Source organism: Nannospalax galili, unplaced genomic scaffold, assembly GCF_000622305.1.
Source record: "Nannospalax galili isolate Female #2095 unplaced genomic scaffold, S.galili_v1.0 scaffold2046, whole genome shotgun sequence".
NCBI classification, from domain to species: domain Eukaryota; kingdom Metazoa; phylum Chordata; class Mammalia; order Rodentia; family Spalacidae; genus Nannospalax; species Nannospalax galili.
This window is the reverse complement of record NW_008354294.1, coordinates 201,849-220,094: the sequence shown is the minus strand read 5'-3', so window position 1 is coordinate 220,094 and position 18,246 is coordinate 201,849. Positions and strand designations below refer to the sequence as shown.

General features: G+C 48.9%; 1 protein-coding gene across 8 annotated transcripts in view; it reads right to left on the bottom strand.

Annotated features, from left to right (window-relative positions):
* Positions 1–3,002: 3,002 nt before the first annotated feature.
* Ambra1 (autophagy and beclin 1 regulator 1) overlaps positions 3,003–18,246 on the bottom strand; it is a 196,998-nt gene continuing 181,754 nt past the window's right edge. For all 8 annotated transcript variants that reach the window (XM_008851566.1, XM_008851570.1, XM_017802809.2 and 5 more), the window contains 3 exons: positions 11,912–12,004; positions 10,498–10,691; positions 3,003–4,523 (listed from right to left, as the gene is read on the bottom strand). In XM_008851566.1, coding sequence (XP_008849788.1) covers positions 4,027–4,523; positions 10,498–10,691; positions 11,912–12,004 — 784 coding nt within the window. In that variant the 3' untranslated portion in view covers positions 3,003–4,026. The remainder of the gene's footprint in view (positions 4,524–10,497; positions 10,692–11,911; positions 12,005–18,246) is intronic.

The window sequence follows — 18,246 nt, the reverse complement described above, 5'->3', positions numbered from 1 at the left end:
TCCGTCGGGTCAGAGGGCTGCCTGTTGGCCGCTGGGTAGACGAAAGGAGAGGAGCCATCCGGGCATGGGAAAGCGCAGGAGAGAGGACAGACGAGGGTCTACGGGGCAAAAGAGCTCGTCTCCTTCCATGCCCAGGAAGGGGTGCGCACCCGCTGTTAGACCCAAGATGGGACGAGTCTCTCGTCCAGCCGCTACACGGGGAACGAGTTCACCGCAGCGAGAGGGGAAGCCAGGTGCCCAAGGTCACCCAGGACGGAATCCCCAAGACCCCAAGGGCGAAGCCTCATCTTCAAGATCTCGCGCACAACAGATTTGACTGCAGCCTTGAGACTCTGGGCGCAAAAGTGGGCGGCTTCAGCACCTAGGACAGCTCTACCGTGACCTCCGCCAGGGAGCGTGGTCGTCTCTAGTCTGCTGGGACAGCCCTTGGGGGACCAGTCAGGGTCAGACGCTGCCCTCTGCGCTGGGGCCCCAAGCCCCGTCACCCTGAAGACTCTTTCGTGCCAACAGCTGATTCCTTCTTTTGGAAAAACAACTCAAGCTCAAGTCCTGCCTCTCTTCCTTCCACTCTCCCCGAAGGGCCTGCGGTGGGGGGGGGGGCCGCCGGTGGTAGTAGCGGCGAGGGACAGCGGGGAGGTGGAGAGGTAGAGAAGAGGGGGGTGGGAAGGGGGGAGCTGAGTAAGAGCCGCACGAGAGGTCTTCTGGTGTGGGGTTCTCCATGCTTAAGGGGAGGTGGAGGTCGGGGGCCCCAGGAGGCCCAGGGCTGAGCAGACAGAGTTCAGAACTTGAGGGCTAGAGTTGATGGGTGGGCCAGGGTGAGAAGCCATCTTCCCTTACATGGGTGCTCTGGTCTCCCATGAACCTCATAAAGGAAGATAAACGAAGTGCTATTGCTCTTGCCCAAGGAGGCTCAGTTGGCTCCTATGACAGAATCCTGCACTTGCTCCTTTGCTATATGCCTCCCTGGGGCTCAGGAGGTGAGTGCTCCCAGGAGAAGTGTGTATTTGGGGTGGGGCAGATTGTTAAGTAGTCATATGGGTAAAGAAGACAGGCTTAAGGACTAGAGGCTCTAGAATCCAGAAATGCCTCTGGCTGCTGTCTTGAACTCTTGCAGAGACAGAAAATGCAATGCAGTCTCCACAATCTCTGCTTCCAGCGGCAGTCTTCACCCTACCCCCATCCCAATCCCAGAACCCACATGGGTACCCTGGAAAACTGAACTGGGAACCAGAGGACCTGCTTTAATCTCCCTGTTCTCTTTGAACTAACTGGGACTCTGAAGAATTTATTTCCTAAGGGATTGCAACCTCGTGATGTGTAAGGGGCCCAGCAAAGGCCTACCACTGGGAGGCTCTCCTTGGGTGAAAGCTTCCTAAGGAAAGGTATGACCAGCCAGTCAGCAGAACTGGGTCAGGCAGGATCAAATTTGGACCACCTCATCGCAGGGCCTTCTCCTACCTTTGTTTCCAAAGCAATTACAGAGCATGTCACGGTCCCATTCAGTTTCTCCTAGACTTGACTTTCTGTTACAATGGCTGAGGGGTGTGCCCTGGCTTTACTAGTTAAGTCATGTACTCCAGGTACAAGCAGTAATCACGTCAAGGAATTTTGTCAGGGGAGAGTGTGCACACTTGGCACATTCCTTACAATCAACAATTGGTCTCCACTGTCAAACTGAGGCACGTGCTTCCTTCTTGGTAAAGGTATAGGATGTGGCTAGAGAATAGGTTTTATAGTGGAGCCCCCTTCTTCCATTCTTCAATATTTAGCCCAAATCCTCCCCCTTTTTTAAAAAAGATTTTAAAAATTTTATTATTTTTTTAAAAAATTTATGTGTATGCGTGTATTGCCTGCATGTAGGTAAGTGCACCCGTGTCGTAAAATGCCTGAGGAGGTCAGAAGAGACTGTCAGATCCCCTGGGACTGGAGTTACGGACAGTTGTTAGCTGCCATGTGGGTGCTGGAATTTGAACCCAGGTCTTCTGCAAAATCAACCAGTGTTCTTAACCTCTGAGCCATCTCTCCAGCCCCCTCAAATCCCTTTCTTAAAACAAGACAAGTCTCACAACTCCTGTGCTCAGAGTTAAAATGATTGAGATTATGGGGCTAAAAGTAACTTGAAGTTGCATAGTACAGCATGGCAAGGGTAATGCCACTGCGAGGGAAAGCAAAGCTCAGAAAAGACAAAGGACTCACTCAAGTTCCCACAGCTAGCTGAAATCCACTGATACAATTCACTGACAGACTACAGTGGACTGCAGATAGAGTTCACAATACCATTTCTAGAAAATTTGTGTTCCTACACTGTTTGCTCACCCACTTATCTTTTGGTTTTGTCTCTGCTGGGGCACAATCTGTAATGCTCACCATTCCTACCTCCACTTCCTCTCAGAAGACCTGCCTGTGCCCTGATACATGGTGTCTGGGACATAGCTGAGCATATAAAATAGATACTCATGAAGTTCTGGCTGCCAGCAAATGCCCCAGGGTAACTCGGTTTTCTGGTCTACCTCTTTAAGACTTGGAGCAAATATTTTCCCACTTTCTAACCTGGCTTGACACATCAAGCCAAAACCCAGAGAGGGTAGGTCTTCTAGCTAACAATGGCACAGACAAAACCACAGTCCCCTTCCAGCTGCCCAGAATCTGTTGCTATGGTCCCCAGGAGTGGAGGAATGGGGTTCAGTTTTTGGTCACTTAATCTTCACTCTAGACCCATAGTCCTGAGTAGGAAGCAATTGGAATGAGACTCTCCATCTTTCCTACCTACCCAGCTGCTGCTGTGTAACTACTTCAGCCTGTAATAGGCCCTGGGAAGCAGGTGGTGGAACAGAGAAATTGGCCCTCACCCAGGGGGCTGAGGGTAGGGGCTCAGAGAGGACTCCATTAGAACCCCTGAAATACCCAGGGAAATCTGGCCCAGCCCAGTTTGGTGCCTTCTACACCCCAGTCTCAAGCCCTCTTCCCTCTTTCCCTCTCCATGGAAACAAGCAGAAGCCTGGTGAGGGGCATATCATCATTTTAATGATGTAGATCTTTGGTGTCTCCCTCATTAACAGTAGACTATCCCCTCTCCTCCCACCACAATGTTTCTATGATGAGTGACAAACAGAAAGGAAATCACATTTTCATACTAAAACAAAATGATCAGAGTCTTGATTTCTCCACTAGAAACTATACGTACAGTTCAGGATTCCACATGCAACACCTCAAATCACAGACCAAGACCTCACATTCTGACCTGGAATCTCCTCCCTCCAGCCGTGGGCTGGCTTTGGCCAAGGCTCAGGTAATACTGACACCCAATAGGTGCTGTGCCAAGGGCCTTAGGGGGAGGGAGGAGCTTGGCAGACATGCTGGGGGTGGGCCAGCTTATACCCCCCACTCCTGAGGACCTGTCCACCATACATTGACCCCATCCTGTGTTAGGCAAGCAGGCTGCCCCCTTCACTCCACAGGCATCCGCAAGTTCCCTACACGGAAGTTGGGCCCACCTCCTATTGTCTCTGTGCAGTAAAAGGACGGAGAGAGGCTGGAGCTCTGGAAGGTTCAGAGGTGATGGTGATTTCTGGGGGTCAGGCTGTTCCTCTGTTCCTGGGCTCCTGGTGGCTTTGCCCACCTGACTGGTGAGCAGGGCAGAACTGTCCAACTGTTCTGTCCAGGACTGTGTGGTCTAGATCTGGAAGACTGTTCATTCTTCTGGGGCTCCCGCCCAGGGCTGAGTCCCCTGAGCCAGTGATCCTAGGAGAAAGGGGGGTTCACAGCAGACACCCACTTGTTCCTTCATTCATTCCAGGCCCAGCAGTATGGCCCTCTTGGGTTCCAGGTCCTGGAAAGCTCTAGACCCCCAAGTGAACCTTGCCCCCTTAGACTGCCCCTCACCCACTGGCTCCACGCCCCACCCTCTTGTTCCTCCTGTTCCCTGATGCAGCCATCAGCTCTTCCTTGTGTACAGTTCCCAGGCAGCTGTGAGGTCCGGCTTCTGCTCAGCGGCTCCAAGGGAGGCACCAGTGCCTGCCTTTGTTTCTACCGGTTTCTTGGCTCCCCACTAGGGCCTGTGGCTTCCCCCCTGCTGCTGCCACCATCCTCAGGAAGGTGACTATCACTGGTCACATTGCAGTGCAGGGTTGGTCCCTCAGTACTGGCAAGGGAGACTGGAATGGGGACAGAGGAAGAAGAGGGCAGGGCTGGCTGGGGTGACTCCCTCCCAGAAGTACCAGGCTGGTCCCAGGAGGCTGTCTGGGAGTTTAGGCCTCTCTCTGCCAGTTGCCCGGGTTCTGAGAGTAGTCCCCGAGACGTGGAGGGCTGGGGTGAGGAGGTGCGGGTAGCCCCAGACTCAGTGCCCGTCTGAGAACTGCGGTGAATGCGGTGGCTGACGATAATGTTGTTGCCAAAGCCACCCATGGAGGCCATGGTAGTGCTCTGTTCCCGCTGTACCACGGCTGTCATGCCACCCTCGGCCATTAGTCTCTGGATCCGGCTGAGGGCATCTTCCCCACTGGCACCATACTCCGAGCCTTCACCTAGATGGTTCAAAGCAGAGGAGAAAAGGGATTTGCTGCTGGTCTGAGCCTCTGAGTCAGGGCTAGTAGATGCTGGAGGATTCCAGGCCAAAAGCAAGGGTGAGAAGCCTATCTCCAACACTGTGAAAATGAGTCCTGGAAGCAAGGCAAGATTTCCAGCCATCACTGCTCATACTTCTGCATCACTGGTGAGAAAGTGGCCTAAGATGGATGAAGTGGCCAAGGTTATGCAGCTGTTTTGAGGAAGAGCTTGACCCAAGGCAAGTGCTTGGCTTTAATTAACTCTTTCAGCCCCACTGGTAGGGCAGTCTGAAAGAAGGCAGAGGGAGGAACTGGACAGCTTGCTTTGTATACCCTCACCCCATCTGAGGTGACTTACAGACCTGGTCCTAGAGTGGATATGCCACCTAGTCTGTGGAAGGAAAATGTACCCTGCAGAGTATAGCCCAAAGGCAGACAGTCTACCCTACTTTATTTCAACACTGTCTTCCTTCAGCTTTGTTCAGTTTATTTTAGTTCCCAAAAGCCTGGAGGGGGTGTGGTTTAATAGCTCCCTCAAAGTTCTGCCTCCTCCTCTTGTCTCCCTTTACTCACAGGTCTTCACATGTTATTTCCTAGCTACTGTTCTCCTTGGGCTGCATACCTGGTACACCACCTTTCCCTGGAGAGAACCAACTGCCAGCCCAGGCCTGTGGCTCTAACCTGCAGTGCTAGTGAGGGAGAGCAGGGGCTGTTCGCTTGTGAGGCCTGGGTATTCCCTGTGTGAACACATGAGGCTGGCTCATATCCTAGCTCTGTCATTTATTTGCTGGCTGGCTGGACTTGACCAGGTCCCTTAACACTTGTATAGTGCTGGGCAGAGGAAATGAGACAGCACAGACACCAGGCACTTGGCGGCCACAGCAGAAGTCCTACCCTGTCTTCTCCACTCCCCACTAAGCCTAAGCAACTATCAAGGTTCTCAGGCTGCCAGGAATGGCTCTGCTGATGTACTGATTTGTTCCCTTTGGCTACTCCCTAGCTAGTTCAGGGTTTTGCAGTTTAGGGGGTCTCAGTGGCAAGTTATTCATTTATTTTGAGGTATCTGGCTTTCATTGAGGTCCCCAGGAAACTCTGTTTTTAACCCTCAGAGTAGCTACCCTCATCCAGTGCCCCCTGAGCATATTAGCTCCAGCTTCCCAGGCAGAAGACAGAAAACCTGAAGGGTTCTGAGTCTTCCCAGGGGCCAAGCCTTTGAACAGTAGGCTAGGGCAAAAGGAAGCCAAACTAGGACCTCAGTGCCAGGGAAGCTTCTACCCTGTGAGTTGCCCTTAGGGACTTGCCTGTGATCCAGGCAGCCCCTACTACTTTCCAAGAACTCTCTAAGGACCTCTTCTGCCCCATTGGGGACTTGTAGTAGGCTGGCCTGGGATGTGCTGGTATTGAGCCAATATGCTAGCTAGCTCTGTGCCTGCTGTACTCCCAGCATTTCATGGTGGTTCTTTCTAGGGAGAAAGCCACCTTGAAGTCCAAAGGTGCGATATAGCTCAGCCTCAGAGACACCTGTGGCCAGCACTCAAATCGGAGGCTTTGTCCTCTCCCATTGCCTGTCTATGGCTCTGACACAGGTCAACTGTCTCTGACTTGCTGTTTCCTAACAGGTTCTCTCCTCTCTTTCTAACCAGTCTCCATGCTGTTGTCATTACTGTTCTACTTCAGTTCTAACTGAGCTCTAGTTAAGTCCATATCCTGCTCAAAGCCCAGCAGCTCCAAGGGCCCTCAAAGTCCCTTTGACCAGGCCCTCATTGTTTTCCTGACCACACCCCTGACGTACCCATCTACATGCATACCATAGCCTTTATTAAAGCTGACTCAGCTATGACCCCACCTATGCCTGTCAGGATACAGGCTCTCATCCACCCTTCAGTCTCAAGTTGACTCAGGTTTGGGGGTCAGTGTAAACTCTCTCTCTCTCTCATTCAAATGGAAGAGGCTGCAGCACTCTGAGTCTACAATGCTCCACACCTCTCTCTGGCTCAGTTACTAGTGGCTGCATTTCTCACTGTAGCTTCCTGAAAGTCTCAGACCATGCTGTATTCATCTCTGGACAAAGTATGTAACACATGGTCTGGCAAGGGGTTCCAGACTCAAGGTGATGTTGAAAACTAGTTCCTCTCTGCTTTAGGAGAAGCCTTAATGTCTGTTTCCTTTCTGGGTTTTGTTTGTTTGCTTGTTTGTCTGAAACAGGGTCTCCCTGTAGCCCCTGCTAGCCTGGACTCACTATGTACATCAGGCTGGCCTCAATCTCACAGAGATCCACCTGTCTCTGCCTTCCAAGTGTTGGAATTAACACCACACCCAACTCTGTTTCCTTTCTGGACTTGCTCTTTGAGGGATGAGATATAATGGCTTCATTTCTGAATGTGATTCCCTCTCTAAAATGTTTGGATACATAGTACCTAATACAATATCAGATACAAAGTGCATGCTGAAAAAATAATAGGAGATTCAGAAATATGCATGTTCCTGGGGCTGGGTGTAGACGGCCTCAGTCTAGAACCCTGAACTGTGCTCCTCTCCTGGAATGTCAAGCTGAGGCTAAGAGCCACTGGAGAAAGCTGGCATATTCTCCAAGAGGAAAAACTACTGAATCCCAAGAGACAAGAATCCAGGAGCAATGGTGACCACCACAGGGGTTAAGTCTGCTGCTTCCTTCCTTGCAGCAAAAGTATTTCTTTCTGAGTTTAAAAAACGGAACTGGATTGTTTCCTTGGCAAGTTCTGAGGTACATTCTAGATGCAGAGGACAGGTGGGATTAGCAAGTTCCCACAATGTACTTAACTGCATTTAATTCTGGGGGTTTCATTCTCCAGAAGAGAGGTGGGACTTAAAGCCGTGTGTGTGTGTGCGTATGTGTGTGTGTGTGCGTGCGTGTGTGTGTTGTGTGTGTGTGTGTGTGTGTGTGTGTGTGTGTACACTATACTGTGTTTTAGCTCTTCCATTTTGGCACTTGTTCTTTCCCGGTCTGGCCCAAACTGTGTCTCCTGGTCTTCAGCAGATTAGAAAGAGAGAAGCAGAGCTATGGTGCTTTCCCAGTAGTAGGAAGGTAGGCCCCCTCAGTACCATTCGTTTGTCTTGCATACTTCTTAATGCTAACAAGTACACCAGGCATTCACTGCTGAGAACAGTGAGCCTGGCTAGGGAAGGCTTCCCTCCCTTTCTGAGCTGCCTTGTGAATGGCAGAGTAAGGCAGCTTGCAGCAGAATCACATGTAATTTCTAAAGGAACTCAAATTATTTTTAAATTTGTTTTTACTTTGTGTGTAAGTGCACCTGTGTTGTGCAATGCCTGTGGTCTGAAGAGGGCATCAGATTCCCTGTACCTGGAGTTATAGAAGGTTGTTAGCTACCATATGGGTGCTGGGAACCAAACCCAGGTCCTCTGCAAGCGCTCTTAACCACTGAGCCATCTCTCCAGCCCAAGAACTTGTTTTTTTTTTTTTTCCTTTTTTGATAGGGTCTCACTATGGTAGTCCTGACTGGTCTGGAACTCACTATGAAAACCAGGCTGGCCTTGGATTCACAGAGATCCGCCTGCCTCTCCCTCCTGAGTGCTGGGATCAAATGTGTGTGCCACCATGCCCAGTGGAACTCAAATTTTTTGATTAAAGCTAGACAAACATAAAAGCAAATATGGGTAAATACCCCCTGTGAAGAGCTCTTCCTGAAAAGTCCTAGAAATAGCTGAATGGATTTTAGTTTTTTTGTGGGATTGGGGGCTAGGTATGTGCTCTATCACCAAGCTACACTCCCAGTCCCTTAGATTTTTATAGAAAAAGAAAATGAGAAGTAGCCTGGCACTGTTGGGATGTGGCCTTTGGTGCTGTTGGGACTGTATTAAGGAAGGGGTGGGCTACAGGACAGTGACTGCTATAAGCAGAAGTGGTTCCCACACTAACAAATACAGGCCCTGAGTGTGTGTGTGTGTGTCCCCAAAACCAGGTTCCCACACTAACAAATACAGGCTCGGGGTGTGTGTGTGTATGTTCCCAAACCCAGAAAGGCTAACCTCAACTAGGCTTTTCCTATGCATGCTCCTGTACACCTGACTACCAGTTCACTCACACCAGGAAAGAAGGTTTGCCTCTGGACAGGAAAGCATGGGATAAGGAGAGCACTGATTCCTGGTTTTCCTGTAAGGAATCTGGCATCAGAGCCATGGAACAAGCACCTGGGCATAAGGCTCCAGGAGAGACACTTAGTGATCAATTTCTCACCCCCAGTAATCCACACTTCCCTCCCCTGCCTGTTTCTGAAAGGTACTGCTATGTATTGAAGAGCTGGGGGTCCAGCGCTCTGAAAGAAGTTGGCAGGGGTGCAGACAGAAGCAAGGAGTTGTCTCCCTCTTCCCCCCACAACTCTGCCAGGGCTCCTGCTGCTGCTAGCTGCTGGGCTTGTTGAGCAGCATCTCCACCATCACTTGCTCCAATTTAAAGAAGGTAGTGATGGGGACTGAGGGAGGGCAAGAAATGAGGTAGTGGCCATTTGAAACTGATAAGACAGCTCCTAACCTTTTATTCACCCTCAGGTCCCATCCCCCTCAAAAGGAGGAAATAATAAACCCCTGCTGTACTTCACCTTTAAGACAGAGGTCTCCCTCTACCCTGGGCCCTTTAAATCACTCTCCCCACATAGCCAGACTCAGTTTTCAACATGTGGCAGACTTGCCATGAGCACATACCTGCTAGTGGGCCCTGTCCATGTGCTGCTTTTGCACTTGGTATCCTTGCATGTGCTGGAATACCCCTTCTAGCCCGTTTTGCCTAACTCCAACTCAGCTTCAAGGACTCAGCTCAGGCCACGGGAAGTTTTCCTTGATCCCACAGGTGGGTCCTGGCCCCTTCTTGGGTCCTCATCATAATGAAGTTGTCAATTTCTTAGGTGTTTGTTGCCCTCACATTGCAAGCTCTGAGGGGAAGGATGGAGGCTCTCTTGGAATCTCTTCCTTGCAGGTAACCCTCATGATACTTGCTTCATCAGGACCTCTGAGGCTACTGCTGGCATTCTGATTCTACTGGACAACTAGTGGCTCCTTGAGCACCTGGGGCTCAGGCTTCCTGGGACATACTTAGTAGGCTCTAGGGTGGTGCAGAGTCCATAGAAACCACAAAAGTGGGCTAAGGCTCAAAGCTGCAGCTAGTTCCTCCAGTCAGCACTGCTAGATGCTCATGTCTCCAGCAAGGGGCTTCGCTCCACAAAGAGCCATGGATCTCAGATATAGGAGATAGGCTAGGCTCCAGACGAAAAAGGGACTTAATGGACTTAATTCTGAGCATTTTCAGTTCATGTCAGGGAGAAGGATAGTACCCTGTGGAGGGCTGCAGTGCAGAAAGTCACTCCCTGTGAGCAACACAAGCAAATTTGTTATTATTTGAATGATGCATACCAGGGCTTCTCCTACCATAGTCTTTCAACTAGACTTAGAAAACGTCTGTTTGGATGCTACCTTGTTTGGAACTAGAAGCAGCAAGGGATCTGGGGGTAGGAGGCAAGGAAAGTGAGAACAGCCTGTTTAACGCAGCTGCTGATGGGCTCCAAAGTGGCTTGAGCCCTACCACTGAGAAGTGCTAATTAGTTCTTAAAAGTATGAGGCCAACAGAGAGCCAGGGTTGAGGCTGGCAGTGCCATACCTGAAAGAGGTAAGAAGGGCTGCTGGTATGCCTGGCTGCAGTCACAACAGCAGCAAAACACAGGTGCAGCAGGAGCACTATAGCCTCACCTTCAGTAGTCCCAATCTGCCATGCTAGCTGAGGGGAGAAGAGCCTTAGAAGCTAGATGCCTAGGCACATGGGTTCTGAAGGAGTCTCCTGCTAAGTCTCACTTTCTGTGTACACTCTAATAAACATGCTGGCCCTCCAGGAGCCTAGGCCTAACTCTTCCCAAGAGGACAGATGCTGTTTCACTCCTAGTCAGATGTCTTCCTCTAGCAGTCCTACCTTCAACAGGACCCAAAGATGCTGTCTCTGGCTCCTCTTCCTCCCTCTCTGTCTGTGTTTCAGCATTCTGCAGCTGAAGGGCCAGAGTCTGGGTGCCCTGAGACGTAACGGAGGTGGTGGGGTTCCGAGGCTGCAGTCCGATTGCATTCATCAGGCCCATGTCCCTGTCTGTCCTCCATGTGGCTCTGCTGGTTCTAGGGAGAAAGACAGACTGAAGTCAGGCAAGCCTTGGGACAGGGACCCTAGGGGCCTGGGTTCCATGGCCTGCAGGCTGAGAAGAGAGCCCTGTGATGCTACAATTACTTCCTGATGGCAGCTACGATGCTTTTATAGACTTCTGAAAATGGCTTTACAGAATGTGAGCACAGCTGCCCACAAGCAAGGCCCAGGTCCAAGGTTAGTGCTCTTCTTTCCTTGGGCATTTCTCAGACACACACCTTTGAGATTGCTGGAACAGACAGCAAGCAAAGCCCCAGACCTTTGAGACTATCACTAGATACTCATTTCTAGCTACTTCTGGGATTATTGCTCCAGCTATGGCCTGCAACTCCTATAGGTCTGCCATTGACCCCAGGTTTCATTAGTGAATTAAGTGAAAAAGAAAATCAATGACAGATTTCTGTTCTCAGTAACCCCTGGGCTATAGCCATGGGCAGAAGGTCCCTGTGGACCTAGTCACCTGAGAGAGACACACTCAACCTCATCCTCATTCTCCATGAGCCACAGAGCAGACTTCATGGGGCAGTATTTTCTTCCAGTGCCCTTCCTTTTTATCCTAAGTGTGCCCAGACATCATGGCTGGATGGGAGGGGACCATGCGTGTTCTACAAGACTCTAAGAACAGCAGTTTTGTCTTCTTTTGTAATTATGTGTATGTGTATGTCTATGTATAAGTATGTATATATGAGTGCAGGTGCCTGTGGAGGCCAAAGGTGTCAGATCCTCATGGGGTTGGAGTGGTTGTGTGCTGCTTCACTTGGGTACTGGGAACCAAACTTGAGTCCTCTTCAAGAGCAGCATGTGCTCTTAACAATTAAGCTATCTCTCCAGTCCCTGTCTTCTTTTAACTGTATACAATAGGGCTGGAGAGATGGTTCAGCAGTTAAGAGCACTGGCTGTTCTTGTAGAAGACCTGGCATTGAATCTCAGCACCTACATGGTGGCTAACAACTATCCATAACTCCAGTTCCAGGGGTTCCGCTGCCCTCTTTTGACTTCTGCAGGCATTGTATGACATACATGCACTTACATACATGCAGGCAATACACTACACATAAAATTAAAATAATAAATACAATATTTAGCTGTGTGAAACAGCTTAAGACATAAGATGGGTCAATAAAAAGCTGCTCTGGTTGGGGAAGGACCCAAAATCCATCAAAGAATGGCCTTCTGCCCTCTGACTTCAGCTTACCCAGGCCGCTCGCTGCTCCTGCTGTTGGAGTGGACAGTGAAGACCGTCTCATTTAGTTGGTCCCAGTAGTACTCAACACCAGAGTTTAAGGCCCTGAAAATCCATTGGGAAGGGTGGAGAATAGAAGGTGAGAGTTGTTAGAAAAGAACTGTAGTCCTGGGCTCTGGGGGTGGGGGTGGGGAGGGCCAATCCTGTTCCTCTCCTGAGACTGGAGCCAGAGACAGTCCCTCATCAGGACACTCAGTGCTGCAGCATGTGACATTTCAAATGTCCCAAAATGCCGGGCGTAGGGCTAAGAGGCAACTAAGTAAGCTTCAACACCAGATAGGCAGCAGGCTCCAAGTGAGAAAGGTGCTGACAGTGAAAAAGAGGCTGGACTGAGGCTCACTGGAGAGCCATGTGCTATGGACAGCAGCCAGAAGGGTCTGCTTAGTCCTTCGAAGTGAAGTTTGTTCCTGAGCCCTTCCCTACCACCAGGGGGCCATGAGGAAGAGTGGAGGCACTGCAGCAATCTTATTGCCTGAGGCTGGAACTGTTAAGTCTTCTGGACCTACAACCTCCTTGGACAGGGTCAGCAGAACAAGCAAGTGGGAATGGTACTCAGAGTTCAGGCAGGCTCTCTACACTGGTCAATGTGCTGAGTTCTCTGGGCTGCCAATTTTTATCAGGCAGTCTCTCCTCATGCTTCTAGAAGGAAGCAGTGGTCACTCATTTTTTTCTACACTAACTTTCAGTCTGTAAGTGTACCTGTATCACGCAATGCTGCAGAGGTCAGAAGAGGGCATTGGATCCCTTGGAACTGGAGTTACAGATGGTTGTTATTCGCCATGTGGGTGCTGGGAATTGAACCCGGGTCCTCTGCAAGAGCAGCTGGTGCTCAGTGGAGTCATCTCATCTCTCCAGCCCCAGGACTACTTGCTTTTAAAGATCGCTTTCTAGCCAGGGACATTGGCAAACCTCTATAAGCTTAGCACTTGGGAGGTAGAGGCAGAAGGCACAAAAATTCAAGGCTAGCCTAGGCTACATAAAACTCAAAAAACCAAACAGCTGGGTGTAGTGCCCCACACTTTTAATTCCAGCACTCAGGAAGCAGAGGCTACAGGAAGACCCTGCCTCAAAAAAAAAAAAAAAAACCCAACAACAAACGGGCTGGAGAAATGGCTTGGAGGTCAAAGAGCACTGGCTGCTCTTATAGAAGACATTTTATTTATTTTGTGCTGTGTGTCTGTAAATATACCTGCTACAATGGGTGTGCTCTTATTCAGACTTCCTTTAAAAAAAAGCAGTGTCTCGGGAGCTGGAGAGATGGCTCAGTGGTTAAGAACACTGACTGTTCTTGCAGAAGACCCGGGTTTGAATTCCAGCACCTACATGGCTGCTAACAACTGTCTGTAACTCCAGTTCTAGAGGATCCAACAGCCTCTTCTGTCCTCTGCTGGGCATTGCATGACATGGGTGCACCTACCTACATGCAGGCAATACATGCATACACATAAAAAATTAAAAATAAATAAATAAATAAAAAAGCAGTGTCTCCCTCCTCCATCAGTTATTTCTGTGGTCTAGAGGCCACTGAAGGGCGAAGGTAAGAGATAGTGGTCTTGCATTAGGGAAGAGGCAAATGGACAGACATCAACTGTAGAGCCCAGAACAGTCATCAGCACTTTTTGGTGAGCAAATCCTGCTTGCATTATGTCTATGTAAAGCCAGCTGCCAAGAAGCCTCTGATTTACAAACTTGTCAAGATTTATTGACAGGTAGCAATACCATGTGGGCCCCTGCCAAATCCCTTCTCTGTAATTCCTGCTACCCAGGGCTGGTTAATGACAACAAACTGTCACATCAAACCTACAACAAACCATGGAAGGACCAAAAACCTTCTTTTTATCTTGAAAAGGAAGCCTCCAAAAGGTCTGTGTGCTGGGACCATCAACATGATACTGGAGGCCAAACACATTCCATTCAGGCAGCAGCTGATGAGCTGAGAACTGGAGATTGGCTACTTACTGAAGATGCCCATAGCCAAACAGAGCAAGAGTCACTGCTGGGCATGGTGGTAAACATCTATAGCCCTAGAACTTAGGAGAGTGAGGCAGGAGGATCTTAAGTTTGAGCCCTGCTTAGGTACTACCTAGTAGAGTTCTAGGCATTTACTCCTCACTAACATGTCTGTCTAACTCTGTGACCTGCTCTACTTCTCTGGCCAGGGAGTCTGACAATATCAAGCCCCTGGACTTGATTTTAATTCTGGGCAGTGTACTAAGGAACACAATTGAAGATACCCTCTGGTGACTGAATGTGAATGATTTCTGCCTTTAAGCTAAAGAATGATTGCAGCTAACTTCCTTCCTTCCTTGGGTTTTGGTAAGGATGAATGAGTCACTGTTTGTTCTGGGTTTTTCCTGGGAGCTACACACACACACACACACACACACACACACACACACACACACACACACGCAAAGGGATAAAGACTGGGAAGGTCAATCAATGAGGGGCAGCATTTCAAATGAACTTTCAATCCGTGCCTGACTCCCTTCAGTAACCTCTCTAAGCTGTGCTTCTGAATGTGGCTTAATCACACTCACTGCCTCCTGGAGTACAGAGGAGAGCCAATCTGGTTTCCTCAGTGGTCCCAATGCTCTGCTTTCTACACAACCTATAGCCCTGAACTTCCCAACGTCTAGAGAATACAGATGAGAATGCTCTCCATCTGTCAGTCTCTGGGTTGTTTCTAAGATCTGTTTCCAGGAAGATGCATTTATCCGCACCATCTCTGCAGTGAGGGAAAGGGCCAGAACCTGGCTCTTCTGGCTAGTCTGAAAGACGACAATCTCTGTGGCAGTTCTGGCTCCCCCTTTCATTCCAAAGTGTGCCTTTCCTTCCTTGGTTAATGATGCTTGATTATAATTACCATTTATAAACTGGTAGCTCCCTCGGAAGGGAGAGAGCTGGGGCTTTGTCAGACACTTGGTCAAGAGGTCTGATGCTCTACTTCTGCCAATTTTTATTCTGCCTTCTGAGTTGACTCTGGGGAGCAGTGGCCTTCTAGTGATACCTCCCCGCCCTCATTTACAGGGAAGATTCATGAAGCCAGAAGAGAATAAGCACCCTCTTGCTTATTAAACTGGTCCTTCATATCCTCTGTGGGGATTAGTGGTGGTGGTAATGGGTAGTAGGGGTGGTGGCTGGGCTGGCAGTCAGCTGGAGGCACAATCAGCTTGGGAGGGGTGAGGCACCCCTCATAGCTAGGAACGGAAGGGAGTGTTTACTAGGCTATCAGCCCCACCATGGTACAATAGCTTGGTATAGGCCTTCAAAGGCCAGTTGTTGTCTTTACACTTGTCCTAAGAGTTCCTTCCTAGGGCAAAATAGGATATTCTTTAAAGTCTCTGTCTACTGTCAAGTAGGCTTTACAACCACCAAGAGATACCCAAGGAGCTTGTTCCCAGCCTTTGTGCTTGGCAAGAGTGCTGAGGCTGAGACAATGGAAAAGAATCAAGAGCAGCACTGAGAGCACAAAATGCGCTGCAGCTGCCTGCTCCTGGACAAAGGCAGACAACCACCTGTTTTGGGGGAGGGCTGCAATCTTGGCCCAGCTGGCAGGCTGGATCCAGTCTGTACCCTTGGGAATGGGTGTGCCAGGGAGCTGCGTCACCCAGGGACAGGCAGCAAGCTTTAGGCAGCTGCCTATAAAATAGCCCCCTGAGTGCCTACTTCCCTATTCATTTGTTTTTATTTTAGGCTAGCAGCTTATCATAGGTGGCAATGCTCTTGCTTATCTTCTCATTTTCCACTGCACCAACTACCCGATTGCCCTAAACAGGACCTAGAGCTTTCCCTTTACCTGAGGTCTTAGGGAGTTACAAAAGCACATGTGTGTTCCTATGTTATACTTTTCTACAGAAGAGAGTATACTGCTTTCATCAGAATTTTTTTTTTTTTCGGTCTTTTTGAGACAGGGTCTCCCTGTAGCCCCAGCTGTCCTGGAACTCACTATGTAGACCAGGATGGCCTTGAACTCACAGAGATCCGCCTGCCTCTGCCTCCTGAGTGCTGGGATTAAAGGTGTGCGCCACCATGCCCGGCAGTTTTGTTTTTTTTTACATTTATTTATTTTGTGTATGTGTATGTGTACACATGCACATGTATGGGTGTGGGAATATGTGTGGAGGTCAAAGGGCAACTTGTGGGAATCGATTCTCTCCTTCTACCATGGGATTGAACTCAGGTTGTCAGGCTTGGCCTTAAACATCTCTAACTGTTGAGCCATCTCCCAGGCCCTCATTAGAATTTCAAAAGATTTTTTCGTTTGTTAGTTTTGTGTGCGTGGTTTTTGTTTTGTTTTGAGACAGGGTCTTGCTATATATAGTTCAAGTAGCTCCAAACTCAATACTGTCCCTTCTGTCTTAGTCTCCAGAGTGCTGGGATTACAGGTATATACCACAATACCCAGCTTTAAAGGGATTTTTGATGGAAAAAAGGTTAAGTATCAGCTATAGGAAAGAAGTCTGAATTGGAAAATTCAGAGACCTGATTCTTTTTTTTTTTAGGGGCTGGAGAGATGGCTCAGTGGTTAAGAGTACTGACTGCTCTTGCAGAGGACCCGGCTTCAATTCAGAGCACCCAGATGGTGGCTATGAACCATCTTTAACTCCAGTTCCAGGGGAATCCAAAGCCCTCTTCTGACCTCCATGGCATTGCACGACACGGGTGCACTCACATACATGCAGGCAATACATTCATACACATAAAATAAAAATAATAATTTTTTTTTAAATTAAAAAAAACTTTTAAACTTTTTAAAAATTTTTATTATTTTTATTTTATGTGCATGCGTGTACTGCCCGCATGTAGGTGAGTGCACTCATGTCATGCAATGCCCATGGTGGTGAGAAGAGACTGTAGGATCCCCTGGGACTGGAGTTATGGACAGTTGTTAGCTGCCATGTGGGTGCTGGGATTCGAACCTGGGTCTTCTGCAAGAACAGTCAGTGTTCTTAACTGCTGAGCCATCTCTCCCACCCCCAAAGACCTGATTCTATCAATGACCTTTGGGGAGGCCTTGGATAAGTATTAACTTCCTTACCTTGCCTAAAGCACAAATAACTGATATGATGGTGCCTGAGCTTTAGCCAGGCATGGCGGCAAAAGCCTATGATTAAAGCACTCAGGGGCTGGGCAGGAAAATGATGAGGTTGAGGCCAGTCTGGTATATAGTGTACATTAAGGCCAGCCTTGGTTATGTAGTGAGACCTTGGGGAAGCTTTCAAGAACTTAACTCATATCCTTTCAAAATTTAAATGAGACCCTAAATTTCCAGTCTTAAGGCCTAGGGAACCCAAGAAATCAACAGAAATAACAGAACCAAAAAAGATGGGCTAAATTAGTTCCTCAGTCTGACAGCACTTGGTCTGCAATGGGACACTGTTCTATGGCCTAGGTGCCCACCTTACTCAGGGGAGAGTCCTGAGCTCCTTGTGTGTAAGTTCCTCAGGCAGCCCAAGACTCCAGATACTGAAGACAACATAAGGGGAGAAGACAGAAAATAGAGGCCAAAGCCACCTTCATGCTTGGCTGGGGAATCTGTGACTCATACCAAGTATGTGGGCTAGGGTTTCATACATGACACCTTGGGAATGGGTAACAAACTGGGTTACAGAGTGCCTCTGGGAGGGCAGATCACTTTGGAACGGGGAAGACTAGGACAGATGTGAGTGATGCAAGCCACAGATAAGACTATGGAAGAAAGTGGTCTCTGGAAAACAGGATAAGAAAGGCTTATAACTATGTTGTATGTTTACTAGATTCCTCTGAGGAATTCTTAAAGAAAACAAGAAATAAGTTAATCAGTCTCATGTGGTTTGGGGAAATGAAGTATTCGAAAATCTACAAAGAGCCAGAGAAAAGGAAGAAAGTGACAGGCCCAGCATTTAGGCTAAAAATGGCAGTCATCAAAGAAGCAGGCTATGAGATGTGACGTACACCTTGGGAGGCAGAGGCAGGTGGATCTCTGTGAGACTGAGGTCAGCATGGCCTACATTGTGAGTTCCAGGTCAATTCGGGCTACAGGGAGACCCTGTCTCAAAACAAAACAAAAAAACCAAATCAAAAGTCATTGTTGAGCCAGGCTTGGTGGCACAACGCCTTTAATCCCAGCACTCAAGAGGCAGAGGCAGACAGATCTCTGTGAGTTAAAGGCCATCCCGGTCTACAGAGTGAGTTCCAGGCCAGCTGGGGCTACAGGGAGACCCTGTCTCAAAAAGACCAAAATAAAAAAAGTCAGCCTTGAATAGAAATTTTTAGGCTAACATGGGATACATAAGTCCCGTCTA